The sequence below is a fragment of the Siphateles boraxobius genome, unplaced genomic scaffold (assembly GCF_051911475.1).
Source record: "Siphateles boraxobius isolate OS27281-9 unplaced genomic scaffold, OSU_SipBor_1 29, whole genome shotgun sequence".
NCBI classification, from domain to species: Eukaryota; Metazoa; Chordata; class Actinopteri; order Cypriniformes; family Leuciscidae; genus Siphateles; species Siphateles boraxobius.
This window is the reverse complement of record NW_027508908.1, coordinates 401,907-426,990: the sequence shown is the minus strand read 5'-3', so window position 1 is coordinate 426,990 and position 25,084 is coordinate 401,907. Positions and strand designations below refer to the sequence as shown.

Genomic DNA, 25,084 nt, shown 5'->3' with positions numbered 1-25,084 from the left:
GTCTAATGCAAGATCATGGGGGCAGTTTACACCCAATTCATTACTATTCTGGTAAACTTGACATAGTGTCTCAAGGTATGGGCCCATGCATCAGAGCAGTACAGGCAGTTTATCTAGCGCTTCAGGCTTCATCAGGAATGGTGTTAGGACAGTCTGTAAATGTAAGATGTCCGCACGCAGTGTCCGCATTAATGAATCAAGCAAAAGTCACTTCTGTCACTTCCTCTCGCTGGGGAAATTGGTTAGCAACTCTCACAGCCCCGAATATTGTCTTACAGCGTGCACCTGTCACGAACCCATCCTTATGTATGATGTCTGCAATGACTGAGAATTTGTTAGAGGATAAAGGAGAAATGACTCACGATTGTGTTACGCTTACATATACACCTACGAGTGTAGTAAAAGAAACTGCCATAGAGAATTCAGAATTTGAGTTGTTTGTTGACGGTTCAGCTCAAGTAATTGAAGGTAACAGAAGAGCAGGTTATGCAGTAACGTCCACCAAGGAAGTGTTAGCTTCAGGACGTCTTCCAGATCATTTTTCAGCTCAAGCTGCAGAAATAGTAGCCCTAACAAGAGCATGCACGCTAGCTTCAGGATCAGTTGCTAATATCTACACAGATTCCAGATATGCTTTTGGGGTAATTCATGATTTTGGTGTCATTTGGCAAACCAGACAGTTTCTAACTTCTGCTGGATCCCCCATTAAGCATGCTGAATTAGTGAAAGATCTAATGTTTTCCATGAAACTTCCAAAGAAATTAGCAGTGATCAAAGTGAAAGCACATCTCACAACTAACTAATACTACGGAAGCTAAAGGTAATGCTCTTGCTGATATGGCAGCTAAACAGGCTTGTTTCTATGCAACTGTACAAGTGTGTTCAGGTAGTCAAGGTAGGCACTGACCTCGTCATCTGCGTATGAAGCCACAAGAAAACCTCAAGAAACAACTTGACCCACTTCCGAGACAACTATCACAAAAGGATAAAGAAAAGAAAAAGAAAAAAATACACAACGCAGAGACTACGAAACCTTCAGTCATCCATCGACATGATCAAGATTGTCCTACTACTACACATCATGAAGATCGCACAAAGTCCGGACTCCAGAAACAACATATTCTTAGAGCTGATGAATATGTCACAAATGCCTTGTTTGCTGGAAAGAAAGTGTGCATGTCACATCCGAAGATGACTGCATTCCAGGACTCACTTGTGCACAAACACGTTGGTCCAACAAGACATTCTTGATCTTTCAGCAAAATTACACCAAGATGACTGAAGATAATTCTTCATGGTTCAGAAACTTGATTGATCACGAGAAAATCACAGTTCCAACCAGAAAAGACTCACGGACCCTAATTGCATGTTTTGTTTCTGTGTCAACATGCAATTACAGAAAAACAAACACAGAACATGCCTTATGTGCCTGTAACTATCACGAGTTGCAAGAATGAATTTTTAATTGTTTAAATTTGTATATAGTGTGGGAGTTATTTAGAACTCCCAAAGGGGGAATTGAAGGAATACAACTTTGTCAAATGTTTAATTTAGTTTCATATATAAACTGAGAAAGTTCTGTAACTTGAATTTAGCACTCAGCTGTGGAGCACGAAACTCATGTCTTATTCTGTGTCTCTATATACAGCTGTCAGACGGGTTTTCTTTCTATTGTAAGTTAAATGAAACATGTTAATGAAACTCTTGGAGACTCTCGCTAAGCTTTTGTCTTAGCAAGAGAGAGTCCTGTCACTCCTGTTCTGGAGTCTCAGGGTTTGAATAAGTTTTTCCCTCTCTCTTTTAATACAGGTTACTAAACTGGTATACGAGTTTCCACCATCACAATGTAATCCCTCCCTCTTATAATGTATATATATTACAATGTTTGACTCAAGAAGTTAGACAATGTTGGAATGACTGCAGCTACCGACAAGCAATAAAAGAACTTCTGCTTGGAAAACTTCCTCCGTCTCCTGGAGCCAGTTGCACCAACAGGGCTTTACTAAGCCTGGTCCTAACTGCTAAGTAGGTCTTAGTTAAGACCAGTCTTTAGAGTTGACCTAACGTGGGTTGCACCAACCAAACTTAAGCCTAGGCTTAACTACGCCTGGTTTTAGCAATGCGCGTTCCTGTGAATGGCCACGGTTGCCTAGCAGCATGCGTTGCTGGGGTTACGTTGTAAACTATCTTCCGCTGTTTGGTTAACTTGTAGCCATATCAATGGAGGATCAAGAAAAAGGAAATGACTTTCAGTTAATAATTGAAACTTTCATTTTTAATGTGACAGTTAAGGGGTTAAAATAGTATTCAGTTAATAGAGCTGTACATTCAGCACGTGACAATTCGCTTCATTCGCGGCAGCATTACGTCTGTCTCCTGCACGCGAGAGGTGAGGTAGAAGAACGTTGGTAATAAATGTCAGTTCAATTGTAAGTTCATTCTTTATGTGCTTAGGAGTGTGCGTAATGTATCGTCTATGATGATATTGTAATCATTGTTTTAACTATGGACGAGGCACTGCGAGCTGACATCACATTTGTCTCTCGTGCTTGTTTTCACTGCGTGATGTGTCACTGCAGTTATAGGTATGTCCCAAAATAAGTTTTTTTGTCTTATATTTATATCATATGTTATTAAAAGGGCCGTTTTCATGTGCACAATTGCAAATGTGATATTTATTTTATACAACAGTTAAATTAACAATGAGTTAACATTGTGAGTTACTTTTTAGACACAATTGTGAATATTGTTTTTTTCCCCTTTATTTTGCTGACGAGAATTTCAAAATGAAACTGTAGCAGAGTCTCCATGCAACAGACAGGAAGATTTTTTGACCGTTTTTAACAAATCATTTTAACGATTCAAAGAACAATCACTTGCTTTTAGTGGTTACTATAGAAACATTATCTGTCGGAAAACGGATAGGCCTATTAACGCTAGTATATGCCTAGATTTTGACTTTACGCCTGCTACTGACTAGGCGTAAGATTTACGCCCGGTCTTAGCGAGAAGAGGACTTAAGCCTGGATGGTGCAAGTCGTAACTATTAGGTCGGACTTAGAATGCTGAGTTAAGACCAACTTACCTTAAGACCAGGCGTTAGCCCTGTTGGTGCAACTGGCCCCTGGTCTGAGCTTCTAACTTTTCTACAAGGAAAAAGTTCACTACAAAACAAAAGCTTGAGAGCCACATGTGGATTCACACTGGAGTCAAGCCTTTTACCTGCTCTGAGTGTGAAAAGAGTTTCACAGTGAAACAAAAACTTGAGAGACACATGAGGATTCACAAGGGAAATAATCATTTCACCTGCTCTGAGTGTGGAAAGAGTTTTAAAAAAGAAGTCAACCTTGAATGTCACATCAGAATTCACAATGGAGAGAATGGAAATGCTGTGAGTGCGGAAAGAGTTTCAACATGAAACAAAAGCTTGATGTTCACATGAGAATTCACACAAGAGCAAAGTCTTTTAACGAGTCTCCTCTTTGTGCAGCGGCAGTCTTAGCATACCAGAAAACCCACCAAATATTGTAGACGTCTGATGAAGTCAATCTATTTATGTGATTAGGAGGCCATGTTTGATAAAAGATCAATGGGAAAAATTAGTCAGGTGAAAACTCCTTCATGAGGAATTTGCAACATCATCACACACTATTATAATAACAGATAGGGATGCACCAATACCACTTTTTTTCCTAAACGAGTCCCGATACGATACCTGTATTATCATTGCATTTATAATTGAAATGTATCTTATGATGTGGTTTAAATAGCATAGTCCATATCGAATCTTCACTGAAAGTTAGGGTTTGTTCATAATATGTGTGGACTCGTATTTAACATTTAAATTTAGATGAATCATACGTCATAGGATGTCACAGGACTTTGCTGTTTTGAGTGTGCATTACACAAAGGAAACATCAAGTTGTTAATACATGGTATTTGCTTCTGATAAAGCCTTCAGCTTATTTTTTTGTAAATAATCATGTTTCACAATTGAACCTCTGGTGAAAACTACATTACCCATGAGCCATGATGCTGTAGTGAAAATTATGTCAAACATAGTTAAAAAAAAAAAAAAGCAACACACTCCAAAATAGCTCTCCCCACTCCCGTGAAGCACTGCGAATGACATAATCTCCCTACCCTCTCAAAATACTGAAATGTTTGTATAAGCTATATATGCATATTTTGCATATTTATATATAAATATATATCTTTTTTAAAATCACTATGGGAAATAAGAATGAAAAAAGCGGGGGAGGCACTGTTGCACTCTATGTATAATGAACAATTGACAGATGAACTGACAGATATTTTATGTAAACAGGCAAAATCTCTTCATCTGATGGTGGCCATGTGTTTTCGCCTATCATAACTGGTTTAACTCATGGCTCCTCCTTTGAGATCAACATAACTTCTGCCGAATCAAATTTACCGGCACATTGTAAGTGTAATAAAACAGTTTCGCCTATTTTTTAAATTAATCTTAATTAAGCAGTCCGAGTTAACTATTTGGGACCAATTGGAAATTTACATTCTGATCTAACAGCGTCATGTACAAATTTGTCATTACATTACATTTATTCATTTAGCTGACGCTTTTATCCAAAGCGACTTACAATTGCTATGTACGTCAGAGGTCGCACGCCTCCGGAGCAACTAGGGTTAAGTGTCTTGCTCAGGGACACAATGGTGTCTCACAGTGGATTCGAACCCGGGTCTCTCACACCAAAGGCATGTGTCTTATCCACTGCGCCATCACCACCCCATGTCATGCTCCTGGATTATTTTACTAGATTGGCCTTTTATTTACTGATGATTTTATCAAAGCCACGAATTAACTCAATTCATGGTTGCAATAATAAAATAAATGAACAATTGACAGATGAACTGACAGATATTTTATGTAAACAGGCAAAATCTCTTCATCTGATGGTGGCCATGTGTTTTCGCCGATCAAAACTGGTTTAACTCATGGCTCCCCCTTTGAGATCTACATGACTTCTGCCAAATCAAATGTAACGGCAAATTGTAAGTGTGATACATGAGAAACTATTAAAACAGTTTTTCGCATATGTGATGTATAAAATTAATCTTAATTAAGTAGTCCGAGTTAACTATTTGGGACTAATTTTAAGGAGAGTTACATTCTGATCTAACAGCATCATGTACAAATTTGAAATATTTTTGGTACTATTGGATCGAGTTTTGTAGAAGAAGCCAAGATTAATTTATTTTATGCGGTGTCATGCTCCTGGATTATACGGACTCAGAATTGTAACTATTACTACAGCCTTCATCAGCCATTTATTTTACGGCACTTATTTATTTTACTACAGATTTGATCAAAGCCAAATACTGTCCAAAAGGGGCGACTGGGAAAGAAGAGAAACAGGTCAATACAAGGTTAGTTTCAATCTTTATATTCTTTCCCATGCCATCAATGTGGGATGCATTTCACAGAGCGAGCAAGCCTTACACAGCACATGAGAATTCACACTTCAGAGAAGCCATTCTCCTGCACTCAGTGTGGAAAGAGTTTCAAAGTGAAAGGAAACCTTCAGAATCACATAAGAATTCACACCGGAGAGAAGCCATTCAACTGTTCTCTTTGTGGAAAGAGTTTCAAAGCCAAACAAAGACTTGAAATTCACATGAGAATTCACACCGGAGAGAAGCCATTCAACTGTTCTCTGTGTGGAAAGGGTTTCACAGTGAAATATAACTTTAATATTCACATGAGAAATTACAGAGTCAGTTAATTAGACACTGTAAAGCAGAATTACTATGACATTTATTGTTATAAGTACATGAATGTGAAGAACATGCATTTTTCTGTTTAGATGCAGTTAGAGCTTTGACAACGCAAATATCTTTAGGTTATTCAATAAACTGTTTTCTTATCATAATACATCAGCCTTAATTCTGCAGAAGAGTTTACTTGACAACAAAGTGCAATAAAAACAACCAAACAAAAAAATGATTCACAAATGTGATGTTTATCTAAAGTAATTTTTCCTTATGGTTGTATTGGATCATCGAAGGTCAGCAGAAAAGACATTGATTAATAAAGTGAGATTAAATACATTAAGTGTCAGTGAGTTTCCATTTCACTGTTTTCATCCGTTTTGAAGAATACTGAATCTGTTTTTGTGCCAGTGAGATGAATAAATGCTCACACGTATGTCAAAAAACTCTTGCGACAGCGAGGCGGACACGTCGGGTTCTGCAGTTTCTCTCCACCGACTGCACGGATCAAAAGCCCAATGGGAATCGACTTGCTGACGACACAGCTTAATATTCATTGGTTTAAACAACCGTGATGTATTGTAAGGTTTGATATATCATGTTTTTTTTGTGTGTATAAATTATGTGTGAGTGTGAATATTCCCAAACTCTCGGACAGTGCAATCTCAATATAAATATATAAAAACATGTCTGTATTAAAGCAAAAATGATGATAAACACTTATTACTTTTGGAGTCTTGTTCATATTTATTTAACAGAATTTAAATTGCATCCAGTTTATTAGCAATGCCATTCATGAGTGTGAATCCTGGGATATCCGCCTTTGATCTCGTAGGTGTCTGATCCAATTTTCACTCCTCTTTCACAGCCTCGTAGTCTCGGCTGTTTTTCAGGCATAGCGCATCTCAGACGAGCCTATTATTCAGCTGTTTTTCCTAGCATTAGCAACAAACGGTGCTGATCAGTGTGTCACTCACTACTTCATATAGCTACAGTCTCCGTCTATGAATAGAAGTAATTTATGACTAATGTATTTATCCGGTTTATTTACTTCAAATTTTACACTGGCGTTTTCATGGGTTCATCAGATCAACGCCCTCGCAAACCAGTATACATGACGTAACCATAGAGACTAGATGCCCTATTGGCCGCTGGAAACCGAGAAATCCGGCCGCCATCTTGAACCGGACGTATTCCTAGTTTCGTTGCGTGGCAGCAGATAAGATGCCAGAGCATTGTGGAGCATTTTCCTGTTCTAATCGCCGGACCATCGAAAATAGGGCTTTTCACAAGTAAGTCTTAACATTACCGTACTATTGGTTGTATTTTGTGAATAGAATATTACCAGATAATCGAGAAGGAGCAAGGATATTTGCTATTACTGTACTGAAATCGTTGTGAAATGCTGTTTACTGCATCAGCCGGTGTTCACCCGGGTAACTGTTAAAGTAATAATTACAAGAGCTTCTAGGTTATCAGATAAGCATTAAACTGCCCTGTTGTATAGGTTATTTGTGTTTGCGCACATGATATCAGGAAGCAATGTAATACACGCAAGACAGCGATGCGCAAATTGAGTTACCCCTCCAACTTCTAGTGTTATTGATAACCTATATCTTATCACATGTGATTTGGTTATTGATATTACAGAAGTCCTGTGGTAAAATTACATTATTAACTTACTCCATCTACCCTTGTAAAGTTAATCCGAATAGGGCTTTAGTCTCGACATTTCCCCTCCCACATCCACATACAATAAAAAGGTATATAGGCTTAATGTTGTCCGAATTTAATTTGTAGAAATTACTGATGCAAACACGTTGAAAAGCTTCTTCTCAATTTTTATTACAGGTGGCTGCGTTCGGTGGATTCGGTGGCTGGGTTCTGTGTGTGAGTGTCTGTGTGCAGGGGCGTAGCAAGCTTTTCAAAAGTGCGGGGGATGGATGTGGTCAGGGCCCTGATTAAGAATTCAGAGGGCACAATCTCTTGTGTTGGCCCCTCCTTAGGCAGGACAAATGTAGCTTGTCCAAGGACATTTAAATTTGGCATTAACATTATGCTGGGGTAAAGTTCCTAAATGATCGTTCTTTCCCATTGGATTTTGTAAAACTATGTTGTGTGGACCTCTGTCCCTCTAGGGGGGTTGGGGGGCATGCTCCCCCGAAAGAAAATGTTGTACATTTTAAGGTTAAATGTATCAATCTGGTGCAGAGCTCAAAATTAAGAGCTTCAACTGGCTTCGACCAAGCGGCAACATTCCAATCTGAAAAATGAAGCCAACCCGGAAGTGCGAAAAACTGCAATACATCGAACATCCGCTAGGGGCAGGTCCCAAAAGGGAGCAAATGTCCATAGACCCCCATGTTAAAATGTCCGTTTTCACAGCATAAATTCATGTTTTTACAGGTTGGTCCCATGGACTTTTATTGTATTTTTCGATAGGTTCCGAGTGCCTGACAACTGTGAGGGGGGTGAATTTTTTTCTAACACGTTAGTTTAGATCGTATTTAATTATAAAATGTATGATCAATAAGGGCGTGGTTAACTTTGATTGACAGCTTGATTGACAGCTGATAACGTGCTGCGCCTAGTGGAATTCCTGAAATTTGATGTCTCGGCCATGATCTGACACAACACATCATACCACCTCTGTATCCTTTCTGAACATTTGTATTGAAATATCGTACATAAAATTGGTTGCTCTGCTATAAACTACACTAACCGACACTGTAGGAGGACTTCGCTTCATTTTTTCCGGTAACGTTAAGTGACATTCCACTACTATTTCACGTAGTTAGCACTATTTAGCGTCAATGTTTGTGGGCAGTGGCACTGCAACAGTTAGCATTAAATCGCCTCAGATAAGATAGCGTCCGAGGTAACTTACTTTACCTATGGTTATAACTGACGTTTGAAACACTGTAAATGCGTCTGCCAAATGAATAAATGTAACATAACATTTAAAATATTCCTACATAGGCTTTATAAAATAAAATGTCACAACCGTCTCTTTTTGTGAGACCAAAGATCGCCCGTTAGATATACACAAGACGAATTATATCTCATGTTCAACCACTAGACTAGAGACATCAGAGCCAGCGGCACACGTCAGAAGCACTAGCCGAGGTAAGGCTGTTCCAGGTGGGGTACATGAGCGCTGAGTGCGCGCTGATCCCTGGATCTCAACTCTGAAAACGTCAGATCAAATTTTTAAATAGGCGCTATCTTTATAAATAAACCACAGATTTTAGCTTTAAACAACTACATTGTCGACTGAAAAACTATTAAAACTACATTTCGTGACACAATAACAGTAGTATTTTTAAATTTCCCGGCTTTTCTCCTCTGAACGTTACTATTATTATTTATATCATGACCAAATCAACCAGAAACAAATGTTCAGTCTTGCTTGTGAAAGATAATTCATCGAGACTTGTTTTCAATTGTGTGGCGATTTGTACAGCCCCAAGCAGGCACGAAACTCATAGGTTGGCCAGAAGGTGGGCGGGGTTAGGATTTCCCAAGATTTTCCAAGATGGCGCCGCCCATACCCCCCATAAACGGCTTCAAAACCGTTCTTCAGAAAGTCTATGGGTGACGTCACAGACGCTTTGTCCATATTTTTTACAGTCTATGGCTTCGAACCATGAACTGTGCACATTAAACAAAGAAAAAGCATTGACTTGTACCTAAAGAGGGCTCAAACTTATGTTTAGTTATGATATAGAGTCTCAGTCTACATTACATTATCACTGGTGTTTTAGAATGCCAAACATTTATTATAATATTATAATAATGATTTATATAATTATTCCTATGATGGAAAATCCATATAGCCTATATAACTGTATAAATGAAAATGAATATTTCAAAAGTAAATTTTATATTACGCTATAGAATAGGAAAATTAGCCTACAATACTTTGTCCTAATTTCTTCAGTTGCAAGAAATAAACCCTTGAGTTTTTATTTTGGAGAAAACACCAGATCACCATGCTGAATGATCGCATGAGCAAAGTGGGCACTTTTCTTTAAATCACACAGCACAAACAGAATGCCTACTTAAATAAAGTATTGTGCTGTTTAGTCTAAAAAACGAATACCGAAAACACTCGACATGTCAACAAAACATAAACATAACATCTTCCCAATCCCAAACACATATCAAGCTTATTTAAAAACCTCGACAGCATAAACACTCATTCAAAGTACCTGGAAAAGGGAGAAAAGTAAATAACCATAACCATAAGTTCCCGCCTTCTCAGCACGAGCTGACTGAAAAATCTAACACACCAAGAGAGGCGGGACTTAAGGCAGAACAGCCAATCATCAGCCGGTCACACTCAGCGCCGGTGTCATGTTTGAGAGGGAGGGGGAGAGGAGGAGCCGCAGCGAGCGCAGACACAGACACAGAGCGGCCAGAGAAACGGAGGATCGAGGAGGCGTTTGTGCAAAACTGCGGAAAAACTGCAGAAAAAGAGCGGGTGTGGAACCCTCTCACCGGGAAAAGTGTGGGTGTTAAAACCCACATCCCCCACGGGTGCGATGCCCCTGTGTGTGCGTGTGTGTGTGAGAGAGAGAGAGAGAGAGAGAGAGAGAGAGAGAGAGAGAGAGAGAGAGAGAGAGAGAGAGAGAGAGAGAGAGAGTGTGTGTGTGTGTGTGTGTCTGTTCGTGTTTGTTTGTGTGTCTGTTCGTGTCACAAATCATAAATTGTTTCTTCAACTTATTAAAATATCTTACTTTACTGCAACTATCTGTTTCTGCTTCTTTATTATATTTATAGTGTGTGATTTATAAAATACATTATATCCTTCATCACACATAATGTGTCTGGTCACTTTATATCTTATATCAGAATATTATATTACTGTTAAGCTTACTATGGATATTAAAATACGCCGAACCATGTGTCCTGTATCATAGCTACATGAATGACCTTTGCAGCAAAAAAAAAAAAAAACGCGTGAAAATCAGTTCAGTATTCAGTGAGATATGATTAATTAAATGCGCTGACAGCTCATTTCACCTGCCAGTCAGATTACACTGAGCGGAGCGGATGACCGGTTTAAGATGGCGGCTCCAATTCTCGTCCGTGCCAAAGGCAGTAGCGGTCGATAGGGCGTCGACCTATATGATGTCTATGGACGTAACAAAGCCTCGTTGGTTTCTGAAAACACGTGACATGGCAAGTTTGATTCGCACTCCGAATCACTGTTTCGAAACAAAAGAACGGTTACGTTTCGGATCTTCACAAAGCAGTGTTTTTAAAGCGCCTATGGCTACATTAAAGCTGTTGTTATTTTAAAGCAAACCAGCTGCGGTTGTAGAATCTCGATTAGAGAATAGAGTGAATCAAAACTGACTTATGGAAAGCTATCTGAGGAATAAACTTGATCGATAAAGATGGAGCAGCATGAAAACAACCAGACCACACAGGTACCAGATGTCAAGACGAAAACCTGCCATTCGCCTAGCCTTAAACAGACGAATAGAGTACTGGGTAAGTTGGTTATTTGTAAGTTATAAAGACTCAAATATGTTACAAATGAAAGTGTTAATTCTGTTAATGGTTGTTCGTGACTAATAAATCCAAGTGTGTCAAATTATGTATGCCTTTAAAGTCTAGAAAGGTGTTGTTACTTCAGATATTCAGTTGACCACAATAGTTGGGGATTTTATGTTTTTTTTTTTTTAAATTAGCGTTAGCTGACTGTAACCACGAAGGCAAGTGCAGCAGAAAAAGCTCCTATTTAGATTATTGATAATTCATTCCTTTTTTGTGTGTGTAAAAAAACATACCTACACTCTGCAAGCAAACACATTCTTCTTCATTGACTGCCTTTTTTTGTTGCAAGCTGCAAAATTTCATTGTAATAGACATAGTGATGAATTTGATCCATAGCTTGCTTACTATAAACTCAATGAATTTGTGACTATGTGAAGTTACAGTTACTTCACATAATAATAATAATAATAATAATAATAATAATAATAATAATAAATCGCCTTAAGGGTGATACTACTACATCCCTCCACTCCTGACAGTATATTATCATGTTTATTACACTTCTAAAGCTACTCACCAAATAAATAAAAGGAATTTTTTATTTATTTATTTTATTTTATAATCTTACCCATATTTACTTAAAATTTACACAACATAATAGTTCACTATAAATCCGCATAGCAACAAGAAGCATAAATCAAAAATCACAATCAAATAATTGAGAACAATACGTCCACTCTATATGTGGATAATGTCGTTTTTCTTTAGGGCGCCATCTACAAATAAATCATATAGATTTTGGATCCAGTTTATTGACAAACAAGTGAGTTGGATTTTGGTAGTAGCTGATAAGTGGGGCCTAACAGTGTCTAATAGAGTGAAATGCTGTTACAAAGTTAATCTGAAAGATAATAACCCTTTAATAAAATTTTGTCAGATTTAATAGCAAAAACATTAGAATGACAGATTTAACCATTTGTTTGTCAAAGACAAACTGTCACATTAGGCTTGCTGCGGTAGTTTTCGTTACGCAGTGTTTGGCTGTACACAGATTACATTACCTGGCCTGTTGTTTTGATTTTTTTCATAGAAATAAAAACTATTTAGTTCAGTTGGACAACGGATGCACACAGTGCAGCAGGAGTCAGATTTTATTTATCACGTAACGAGTAAGGAGAGATGATTGACAGGATGATGGCGGTGGATTTGATGTGCAACAGATCCTGAGCGTCATTGACAAGTATCTTATCTTGTAAAATGTGCAGTCACTGTACACTGTAAAATATAATTAGTTAGTCTTAAAAAAAAAAGCATGCAAACCAATTACCTTAGTAATTGTTAGTTAGTATAGTTAGTTAGTATAGTTCACTTACACTAGAGTTCTAGTAACTAATAAATAATCAATAAAATGTAGGCTAATTGCCACCATTATTGTGTTTTGTATGCTGCATGTTGAAATCAGTTTGTGACTTTTAACATGGTCAATTACAAAATATTGTCACACATATAAAGGTATTGTATCAACCCAATTAAAACTTTAACACATTTTAATAGATCATTATTCAACATGAAAAATAGACTAGTTAAGGATTTAGATAGAAGATGGGTCACCTTTTAAATGCAACCTATTTATTATTTCCCTTCCTTTCAAACCAAATAACTGATTTCTTTTTGCATCATTGCACCAATAGGAAGATAATTACAATGATATAAATTAAGTTTCAAGTGACCAAACAAATGGAACACTGATCATCACAATGATGAGTTCAAACAGTGCAGAATTGGAGGGAATGAGAATGAAGAATTGCCCCGCCTTAAAACATTTTTTTTTTCTTTTTGACAAAATGGTACTCAAACCAATCAATTAATCTTATCTTGGTAGCTTGGAGTAAACAAGGAATAGTACCGTGAACAGTACAGATTACTAAATGTTTACAATTAAGTTAGTAAATTTAACTTAAAAGTGTTAGTTTGAACAACTGTTGGATTTTACAGTGTACAAAGCCCCTGTACACAGAGTACACATGATCGGAAATGCGGAAGTAAGCGTGCATTCTAAAGTGATTTCAATACCCTGCACATAGATAGCGGCTTCCTGATGCCCATGAATTATAGGCCTATCCACAGAGCACCCATGATAGCAAATTCAAAGTCGAAAGTGAAAAGCGAGCACGCATTCAAAATCCCCCTGTCCCTCCGGTGTTATCGGTAAAACTGTTGCTGTTGCAAATTTATACGGTGTGAAAATTTCTTCACTGTGACATACCTTTGTCACATTCTGCCAGTGGTCTGTGTTGCAGATCTGTTACTTTGGCTATTGGCAATTTCAAATTTATTGTCCTTGAATTGAGTTTTGACATTGATTATTTTCAATGTTTATTTTAGATCGGAATGAACTGAAGGAAGATTATATCACTTGCCATCAATGTGGGATGCATTTCACAAAACAAGCAAGCCTTACACAGCACATGAGAATTCACACTGGAGAAAAACCGTTCACCTGCCCTCAGTGTGGAAAGAGTTTCAGAGTGAAACAACACCTTGAGGTTCACATCAGAATTCACACGGGAGAGAAGCCATTCAACTGTTCTCTGTGTGGAAAGAGTTTCACTGCCAAACAAAGCCTTAAAATTCACATTAGAATTCACACTGGAGAGAAGCCATTCACCTGCCCTCAGTGTGAGATGAGCTTCTCACAACAAGAATACCTTAAACGCCACATAAGAACACACACTGGAGAGAAGCCGTTCACCTGCTCTCAATGTGGAAATAGTTTCAGAGTGAAACGAAGCCTTGAAAGTCACATGAGAACTCACACTGGAGAGAGGCCTTTCACCTGCCCTCAATGTGGAAAGAGTTTTACAGTAAAACAAAAGCTTGAAAATCACATGAGAATTCACTCTGGAGTGAGGCCATTCTCCTGCCCCCAGTGTGAGATGAGCTTCTCACAACAAGAATACCTTAAATGCCACATAAGAACACACTCTGGAGAGAAGCCGTTCACCTGCTCTCAATGTGGAAATAGTTTCAGAGTGAAACGAAGCCTTGAAAGTCACATGAGAACTCACACTGGAGAGAGGCCTTTCACCTGCCCTCAATGTGGAAAGAGTTTTACAGTAAAACAAAAGCTTGAAAATCACATGAGAATTCACTCTGGAGTGAGGCCATTCTCCTGCCCCCAGTGTGGAAAGAGATTCACAGTGAAACAAAGCCTTGACAGTCACATGACTATTCACACTGGAGAAAAGATGTTCACCTGCCCTCAATGTGGAAAGAGTTTCGCTGCAAAACGAAACCTTGTCAGTCACATGAGAATTCACACTGGAGAGAAGCCTTTCGTCTGCCCTCAATGTGGGAAGAGTTTCGCAATGAAAAACAACCTTGGGAGACACATGAAAATTCACATTGGAGCGAAGCCTTTCACCTGCTCAGAGTGTGGAAAGAGTTTTGCAGTGAAATATGGCCTTGAGATTCACATGAGAATTCACACTGGAGAGAAGCCTTTCGTCTGCCCTCAATGTGGGAAGAGTTTCGCAATGAAAAACAACCTTGGGAGACACATGAAAATTCACACTGGAGCGAAGCCTTTCATCTGCCCTGATTGTGGAAAGAGTTACACATTGAGTCAAAGCCTTGAGAGACACATGAGTATTCACACTGGTGAAAAGCTTTTCACCTGCCCTCAATGTGCGAAGTGCTTCACAAGACATGGACACCTTAAATGTCACATGACAATTCATACTGAAAAGAAGCCTTTTCAACAGAGTGGGGGAATTTCTTCCTCCGCTTGTGTGCAGCATTCATCTGAATGAAGTGACTGCTGTCATATCGTACCAGAAACCCCACCAGCTATCAGAGGAGAGAGATGTAGTCAATATTTTATATAATTAGGATAATTAGGAGTCCAGTGGGACAATTTGGTTGCAATGCCATGTTTACACGCCTACTCAAGCAAGTGTTTCTATTGTTCATTATAATAGGAGACGCTGAACCTCAGCAAGAATACGTTGTAAATTGTAAACATTTGGTACAAGGAAAACTAGACCTAAATAAAATGCATTAAGGAAAACTTTTTACAATTAGTTAACCGTAGTCATAATCTCAGTTAATCATTTAAAAATTGAGTCAGTTGAGTAGCGGTGCCATCCACTGCCAGTCACTCTGCAGCTTCTTCCGATCATGGGTGTGTTTCCTGTACAACGACACAACTCGCTGCTTAACTACCATTGTACGATGCATCGTTGAAGAAATCAACTAGCTAGTCACAACTGTTTCCCGAAAACATATTGTCCAAAGTTTTTGTTCAACCACGTTGGTTAATGATGTCATGAACTTGGTGAACTACTTTTAATGAATCGTTTGAGATCAAATTAATATTTGAGTTTTTGCCATAAATTACGGACATGGCATCTGATGACTAATTTAAATTTTTCTCATTTATTTTGCTATATTTCCAGATTCAATCATAGGCTCTTACGTAGAGCTCGTTCGCATATCTTCAATAAGGACGCTTTAAATCTCTGAACAAACTAAAAGACGTAAATGACATTTGTATGTATTCTAAATAAGACACAGATTATACTGAATGTCATCATGCTTATTTTACTCCATAGATATAAACACTAGATGTCGCCTGGCTACGGCAGTTCATTGGAACGAATGCGTCAATAGAGCCGCCATCTTGAAACAGGGGAGCCCCTCATCAGCGTCAATGTAGGAAATGCTCTAACGGAAATAAAATCACCATAAATTGTCATGAATGCGATTTGTTTTGGTTCGTTCCAACGGTCAGACATGTATTTATCATTGAGTCCAGAGAAATTTTAAAAAAATTACAAAATTTCACAATCTTGTGAAATGTAATCCCTTGATGTCTGTTTTTTAGATTTCGTTCGTGTGAACATCCATACGCAGCACAAAAGTCCGGCATCATCCATGAATTCAGCGTTCCTAGCTACTTCCTATGACAAGACCCCTGTTCTAAGATGGTGGCGGTTTTGACGCATGTTTAGAACCCCAAGGCGACATCTAGTTTCATCAATTAATTCATTGAGTCCACATGTCATGCAAACAAGAAACTCTGCTTCTAACCACAGGTCGAGATCTGTCGTTCAAACACACAACTTTGCATTGCTGTTTGTGAATGTTGGTTGGAATGATGGTTTCGGGAAACACCGACTCGTTGAACTATGCTGATACAATGATTTGGGGAAACGCATCCCCCTGGCCGAGGGTATGTTAATTGCATCTGGCTCTGAAGAGTTGAGGTGGACATTGTCAATGAGCCCTCCTCTTCCTTTTGCACCGTGTACGAGGAGCTGGTTGAGCTCATGACCCGCCCCACAGCTAGACTCAGTCTAGACCTGTCGGCAGAGAAAAAAGAAGTTGCTCCAAGTAGAGTTGATGAGCATGTCCTGGTGGGTCATAGATGTTCCTCCCTCATGCATCTTCTTTCTCCCCGATCTACATTCTGTGGTGTCGAGATTGTGGGTAATATTGCTTAGTAACCTCTACTACTTCAAATTACTAGAATGTGGAGGGACTGGTATGAGAAGATGCCCTGGGTTGAAGAGGCACTCATGATCTATCTCTACCCTGGTGCGACATCTTCTCTGAAGGCTCCGGTCTTGCCCTCTAAACCATGTCAAATGATAGCTAGACTGGTGGAAAAGGCCTACGCGGTGGCAGTTCAGGCTGTCTGTACTATGGCGGTGTTGCAGGCTAATCAGGCTGACCTCCAGAAATACCTCTCACCCTCCGTGCCAATAGCAGGCCAATAACCTCTCAATAATAACCTCTCAGGCCAATAACTTCAATAACCTCTACACTACTGTGTCAATACACCGTAGTCAAGAGGTTCAGATAGGCTAGGGTTCAGTCTGCGGCATTTAAATGCTACTTCCCCCTTAAGTCTCAGGCTCCTTCAGCCCCCGCATGCTCTTCTAACTCTGGACCCAGCATGGGTGCCTGGAGGGAGCCCACGCCTTCTGAAAAAAAAGGTGTTATTACACATTTCTGGCTGGTTCATGAGGAAGCTAGAAGGCTGCGTTTGGAGCAGGGATAATGCTCTTCGTTCTCTCGTCCAATGCCACTTATTTTGCTCTTAATGCCTCTAACTAGTGATGGGGAGTCGACTCCAAAAGAATCGATTCCTCGACTCTCAATAGCCCTAGTGTCTGAATCGACTCCAGGACCGGAATATCGTCTCTGTATTATGTTTTTAAAGACGCAAAGTGTGTTCCTGTCATTTTTTTACAGTCTATGGTTCGACTGGAGGAAACTTTGTGCTTCTCGTAGTGACGTTCGTGCTGTGTTTGCATACTTTATGACCGCTGAAGGGAAATAAATGCAATATTTATCAAATACACAGACGTTTCGGATACTTTTCTATTTAATACTTCAGTACACAGTAAAATCAGAAGTGTGAAAATAGCAGTGTTAAATGTTATTAATTCCTAAAGAGTTAAATTTACATCGTACAGTGTTAATGAGTACTCATTTTCAGTGTAGTTACAGGGTGTTAACCCTCTGGGGTTCTTCGGACCAAATGGTCCCGAAGAATTTAAATAAAAAAATGTGTAAAATCATAGCTTCATCGGAATGGTCCGAAATTTGGTGACTTTGTTGGTACTTGGTATACGAACACCCCAAAAAATTGGGGACAGGATTTGAATAGTCTAAGTGGTTGTAAACAAAATGGTCACACTCAGGGCCTTCGGGACCAAATGGTCCCGCCATTGGAAATGAATGGGAAATTGGCAAAAATGTGACAATACAGAGTTTTTTTTTGCGTACAATCACTTCACAGCCTTTATGAAATTCGGTATTCCCGCTTCCAGTCAGGGCGAGGCCAAGCTTTTTGACGAGACTGGAACTGAAGTCGACGAGGATGTATTTGAGGAGGTTTTGAAGCAGACAAATTTGGGCGTTTTTCTGCTAAAATTGGAAAATCTTTCAAATGGTAATTGTATAAGTTATTTACTTTGATAGCCTTAAGTGTGATATTGCTTTGTGTCCACGCATTGAAGACGGTAAAATTTGGACTGAAACGCGTTTTTTTGTGACGTATACATTTTTTTAACGATATTTAACGATAAGTGTGAAAGAAATAATTTTGTTTTGTGGAGTTTTCATTGCAAGTTGTTCTTACTGAATTGTATGCGCTGCCAATGAGTTTTCTTATATGAGAATTAACTTACATTAATGCAAAAATTGTGAAAGTCCTAAACTAATTCCGTCCGTCTTCCAATTCCAGCCGTTATTTGAGTGCGCAGAGCATGCGAGGTGATATCGATCTTTACTAACATGTCATACTGCATGTTATTTCAGGTTAAATAAACTCCTAAATATTTGCAGTTGTAAATTTAACCGAGAATGTCTGTATACAAGTCTGTGTATGTATCTGTTATTCTGTTTGCATTATAATTAACATTAATAAATTAATACAGTACATTAAGTTCATATTAACATGCATTAATACACAAATTATTAATTTAAATTATATAAATACAATTATTTATTAGATTAAAGAAATGCTTTGAGTGTTTCTGTCCTCCAAATCAATTTAGCCAATGTCATTAATGCTAACAGTCATTTATTTTATCCTAAAAAAGTTATACAAAAGTTGTAGAAAAGCATTCTACAATTTGGCACCAATACTCGACCGATTTCAGCATAATCAAAAGTGATGATATTCACAATTTTTTTTTTACCATTTTGACAGTCCTATTTTAAATTGCAGTGCTTTCCTGTTTTTTTTGTTGTTGTTTTTTTTCAGTATTGAAAAAAATGAGTCTCAACGTAATTTTTTAACCCGTTTTTCAATAGAATTAGCACAGACCCCTGCAGTGTCACATGAGGGAAGCTCCTCTGTGACTGCAAACTAGGAATCTGATGACGCGGCTATTCTGGGTGATGGAACCCCTTCAAGAAAGCAGCAGAGAGCCGAAGATGAAGCCAGAATTGTGAGTTTGTACACACATCAATGTCTGTTTGACACGGTGTATTCACACCTGCCTTGTTTGGTTCGATTGAATCGAACTCTAGTTCGTTTCCCCCCTTGGTGCGGACCTTTTGGGCAGGTGTGAATACAGCAATCGAACTCGGGTGCGGACCAAACAACCGAACCGAGACCTAGCTGAAGAGGTGGTCTCGGTACGGTTCCAAACGAACTCTGGTACGGTTCGTTTACGGTGTGAACATGAACCGACCCAATTGCAAGAAAGCACTGCGCCTTTGAGTTAGCAGGCTTCCGTAGTCGGAGTTGCGTTATGGGAAAGTGATCTGTTGTAGCCTACTACATTCCATTCCGGCGCGCTGTATGGCCACACGATACTGTTGCGCGTCTTTCTGCGCGTCGTGTGTGCATCATTGGAATGGAATGAATGAATGAATGAGTGACAGGGCTCTCAAGTGTCACGCATTGAGCGTGACAGTCACTCATTTCCGTCTTTTGTCACGCTCTCCCGCAACACATTGTATTTCTCACGCTGAAAAACGATTTGTAATATATTTAATATGCCGCAGCGCCCAAAACTCTGGCCGCGCCGCTCTCACTGTGGAACCGGCAGGAATCAAGCGCGTCTCCTCTGGTGTTGTTAGCCAATCAGAAAATAGCACTATTGTATCTGGGTAAGATTTAACGCAACAACCAATGACACCGCGTCGGCACGACACACGTGTGGTTTTGTTTACAAATTTTGGTTCACTTGCAAAAAGAGCAGTGTGAAAGCGAACCGTACCAAAAAAAAAAAAAAAAATTGTATTTGGTCCGGACCAAAGCAAGTGAACTATCGGACTTTCCTGGTGTGAATACACCCTACACTCTCAGAAAAAAAGGTACAAAAGCTGTCACTGGGGCTGTACCTTTTCAAAAGGTACACTTTAGTACCTAAAGGGTGCATATCGGTACCTTAATGGTACATATTAGCACCTAAAATCAGAGGTGGGTAATTCAGGGGTCAAAGAGTAAAAGTCCTGCCATATGTTTATTCCACCCATGAACTCAGTCAGCTGATTTCACTAATTAGTTATGTCTCCTGTCTGAATTAGCAAATCCAGGCGATTGGAACAAAATACTGAGGAGGACTTTTACTTTCTGAACCTGGACTTTACACCTCTGCATAGCAATGCCACATGTCAGCCAAGAGCAAAGAAATAAACCAGAACTGGACCTTATTGTAGCCAATAATAAACAACTCCACAAACAGCATTACCAGCTTCACTTATTACTAACCAGACTGACTTTATTTCTGTCAGACGTCTACAGAAGTTTTATTGAGAATTAACAGGGTTTTAACTCTTTCCATTTTAAGTCACCATAACAGTGATTCGTGTTTCCATTAGTTGGGCTCTTAACTCTTATTATATATTTTGTTTTTTTTTAGCTGCTGCGACAGTGTGTTTGTCAAACATATTTGGAGCAGCAACGAAAGCTAAAGTGAAATGAGATCAAGTTATGATGGTTATTTGTTGATGGTTTTATAATCCTCATGAAACAGACTGATTCACTGAAGTATTTTAATCTAACAATTATGTTGTTACATTTTTTCACATCACATACCTTGTGTTACTACAGGATGAGATCAAGCAATATTATAACAATAAGTTAGAAGACCTTAACGAACATGAGCACAAAAAAGTCAGTTTATAATGACACACATAGACATCAACAATCAGCGTATGAGTCTCAACAATGGTGACAATCAAAAGTACTAGTGTGCTGCAATGCATGCTGGATACCACCATAGTACAAAACTCCCAGCATGCATTGCAACATGAATAAATTATGCTGAATTGTCCTATAATTTTGTTTGATTCTAAATATTTGCTATAATTTTTTTCTGTTGTTTTTGTTGTGATTTAGTAGCTTTTCAGTGATGTTCTGAATTAATCTGTTTATCTAAATATTTGTGATTGTCACCATTGTTGAGATTCATGTGCTGATTGTTGATATCTGTGTGTGTCAGCGTTGGCTAATTTTTTTTTATTCATTTTTGGTAATATGTCTAAACTGATTGTTACATTGCTGGATCTCATGCTGCAGTAATACAGGGTTTGTGATGTGAATATATTAGTGGAACAAGATAATTGTTAGATTATAAAAACCTCAGTAAATCAGTCTACTTCATGATGATTATAAAACCATCAACAGGTAACCATCATCACCTGAACTTATATCACTTTAGCTTCCTTTGCTGTTGCTGATGTGTTTAACAAACACACTGTCACAGCAGCTAAAAAAGACAAAATATATATGAAAAGAGTTAAGAGCCCAACTAATGGAAACACGAATCACTGTTATGGTGACTTAAAATAAAACAGAGTTAAACCTCTGTTAATTCTCAATAAAACTTTTTTATTCAGTTTTATTCGTCTGAAAGAAATAAAGTCAGTCTGGTTAGTAATAAGTGAAGCTGGTAATGCTGCTTGTGGAGTTGTTTATTCTCCTCTGTTGAGATCTTCACAGATTTAATGTTTCTTTTCTCTTCCAGTTGATTTCATTTAAGGCTGTTGCTGAAATTACTCCATATTTAATATACACATATGTTTTGGCTACGATAAGGTCCAGTTCTGGTTTATTTCTTTGCTCTTGGCTGACATGTGCCATTGCTATGCAGAGGTGTAAAGTCCAGGTTCAGAAAGTAAAAGTCCTCCTCAGTATTTTGTTCCAATCACCTGGGTTTGATAATTCACACAGGAGATAGAACTAATTAGTGAAATCAGCTGACTGAGTTCATGGGTGGAATAAACATATGGCAGGACTTTTACTCTTTGACCCCTGAATTACCCACCTCTGATTTTAGGTGCTAATATGTACCATTAAGGTACCAATATGCACCCTTTAGGTACTAAAGTGTACCTTTTGAAAAGGTACAGCCCAGTGACAGCTTTTGTACCTTTTTTTCTGAGAGTGTAAGCTACTCGTTATTGTGTGGTTGACGGACCGTTTATCAGTTTGGACCAATGCAGCGCGAGCCGATCTTAATCAAGTAGCACTGTTACTACACAGCGAGATCTAGTAAATAAAACATTTGAATTCGCCACTGAAGTAATAACATCGCTGCGAGATCTAGTGAGAAACATTCACATTTCTCCGTTATTAACGGATCAAACAGCGCTGACGTGGAAACCAGGAAGAACCTTGTGCCATGAATGAACTATTCAGTGTCCACAGATCAGCAACATTCACCATGGATTTACTGTAGTAACACTACTAACTGTAATCATGGAAGTTTGGCAGGAATAGTAGGCTAATACTTTCAAGTAACATTACGTCGGTTTTATTTAGACATTATGAATACAATTGCTGCCCTCAAATGTTAATCTGAACTAAAATAAACCTTTGTTTATTACTACTACAATATTACATTTCATTTTGTCCAAGGAGCTGTTTTGTTTTATATGCTCCTAAGAAAAGTCAAGTATAGCTCCATCATTGCTCAAAGTAAAAAAATAATCATACTTTATGATGTTAGTTTTAATAAAAATATAATTAATAAAATTAAATCAAGGAACTGTCTCTGGCATTTCTTTCTTTTTGCTGTATTGAAAACGTACCGATCCGTAACACAAGTCTATCGTATCGAACCGAACCGTGAATTTTGTGAACTGTTACACCCCTAATGTATACTATGAATTGTATGATTGTTTGTTTAAATAACATTAACCAAATTTTCTTGCTTTATTTAATAATAAAATTATTACTTTATAACATGCAGTTTCAACTCCACCAAATCTTTGTTTGTTTCATTATTGTACAGCAAATGTCAATAACTCTTGTTTTGATTTTTCATGTTTTTTGTAGGCTAATTTGGAAATTGCCATAGTTGTATTTTATTCTTAGGCTCAGGGACGTCCAGAGAGTTCCTCAGGGGCAGGGCTCAAATGTAAAAAAAGGGCATATGGCATCACATAAATAGATAAATTATATCAAATAGTATATTAAAATAGAAAACCATTATTTTAAATTGTAATCTTTTTTTTTTGCTATATTTTTCATCAAATAAATGCAGACTTGATGCACATAAGGGACTTCTTAAAAAAAAAAAGTAATGTGTGTGCAAATGTTTGACCAGTAGTACTGTACTATTATACTATTGCTGCAAAATTATCAAAAATGTTAAAATAATAAAGTCACCATTTCGCGTGTTGTTGTCAGCCTACACTTCACATAATAGGCCTGTACGCCATGGGCTTCATTTAACAAACTATGATAGTTTCATCAAATGGTAAACGATGTATCAATATAGACTAAATACAAGTGACTTGAATACTATACTTACCATTAATACTACTTTTGGTGCTGGTTTTGTGCAGTGCTTTGTAGTCAATTAACACCCATTAGTTCAACGACACAGATTCAGATCGCTTCATAAACATTAATTCGTCTGTCCATGTAATTTTAAAACGATTTATTTATAAATGACCGGAAAACTACGCTCCACTTCACATTGTCCTATGAAATTTGAACTTGTTGTGCCAGATGACGATTGGTCTTTGTATTATACATAGGGTGACCAGATTTCTCGGAGTGGAATACGGGACAGATACAGAACGCATGCGTATAGAGGGAATGCACGTGACGTCACCGTTGGCCGGAGTGACTGCAGTTACGCCCACAAGTGGCAAAAAGACTGAGCGGCAGCATTGGTTTTCAGTGTGAATGCTGCGGAAAAACACACAAAACGCGTCTAAAACGGGAAAGAGCTTTGAGACTGACTGTACAACTAGATTTGACAATAAATATGAGGAATATTTTTACAGACTACCTAAAGCTACAGAACAGAGAAGCAAATAGATCGCTACAATTCATAGAAACAACTTGACTCCAGGCAGCGAAAGGTGGATTTGCAGTTATCATTTTTGTGTCAATATGCTGAATTTAGTGGTAAAATCATTCTCTATATATTGTATTGTTATATATTGCAGTGACAACTCATCAATCAAATATTTACCACTGTATATTCTGTATAATCTGACATTTTTAAATAAACACTGACAAAAAACTATACAAGTTTTTAGTCTCTAGACGATATGATGATATACATAACATTGATAAGTGATCACCTGGATTTAGACCTGCCTATTTTGTATTTATATAAAGCATTCACAGGCCAATTTGCTGTATGTATTTCCCTGGTGTCGAAATCAGGCACATATAAATGTCAGGAAACACGATTCCTGGCTGCATGTTAATATCCATGGATCACTGGATCTTTAGTAAGTTGTAAGGAACACTATATTGAGTCCAATCTTTAGTTTAAACTGATAATCGTTTGTTTTACTTGCGTTCTCGCAGTTTCCCCTATTAAATCCAGTCACGCAGCTGCTCTTCTGCCACTCAGTCCGGCTGAGGGGGCGTGTTCCGGCGGGAAAGTGACGTTAATGCATTTCCTCTATTAATGCGTCTTACATGCGCTTCATTAGGCACACTAGCACACACACACAAGGTCTCTCCCTCTCTGTCATGCGCGCTACACGGTTTGAACGTAACATATATATTCACTTAGCCTTTCGGAAACGGAATCTATTATATATATAAAATATATATATATATATTAACGATGAAATAAGGGACAAAACATGATTTTTTCAGAATAAGTCGGGACACTAAAATTAGAGTGGAAATACGGGGCTGTCCCGGGAAAAACGGGACGTCTGGTCACCCTAATTATACATGACAATGGACAATGGCTTCAATTAATTATGTAATATTTTAAAATATGTGATGTGGATTTTTAATTGAATCGACACAAAACCTTTATTATTGTGAAGAAAAAAAAGTTGAAAAATTGTTTGGTTTATTTTGTTTCCTGCCGTCGAGCCATAT

At 38.2% G+C, this 25,084-nt stretch overlaps 2 protein-coding genes across 3 annotated transcripts in view; both read left to right on the top strand.

Moving 5' to 3' along the window:
- Nucleotides 1–6,471, top strand: part of LOC143753491 (uncharacterized) — a 42,183-nt gene extending 35,712 nt beyond the window's left edge. The window contains exons 3-4 of the transcript XR_013207752.1: nt 4,915–5,031; nt 5,340–6,471. The gene's annotated coding sequence lies outside the window, so the exon portion shown is untranslated. The remainder of the gene's footprint in view (nt 1–4,914; nt 5,032–5,339) is intronic.
- Nucleotides 6,472–10,784: 4,313 nt separating this feature from the next.
- Nucleotides 10,785–17,618, top strand: LOC143753479 (uncharacterized). 2 transcript variants are annotated; one of them, XM_077245832.1, is made up of 2 exons: nt 10,785–11,247; nt 13,639–17,618. In XM_077245832.1, the coding sequence occupies exons 1-2, from the start codon at nt 11,151–11,153 to the stop codon at nt 15,063–15,065; spliced, it is 1,524 nt and encodes a 507-aa protein (XP_077101947.1). In that variant the 5' UTR covers nt 10,785–11,150; the 3' UTR covers nt 15,066–17,618. The 2 variants fall into 2 exon arrangements, with proteins under 2 accessions (XP_077101947.1, XP_077101948.1); XM_077245833.1 differs by having other exon boundaries at nt 11,066–11,183.
- Nucleotides 17,619–25,084: the final 7,466 nt, after the last annotated feature.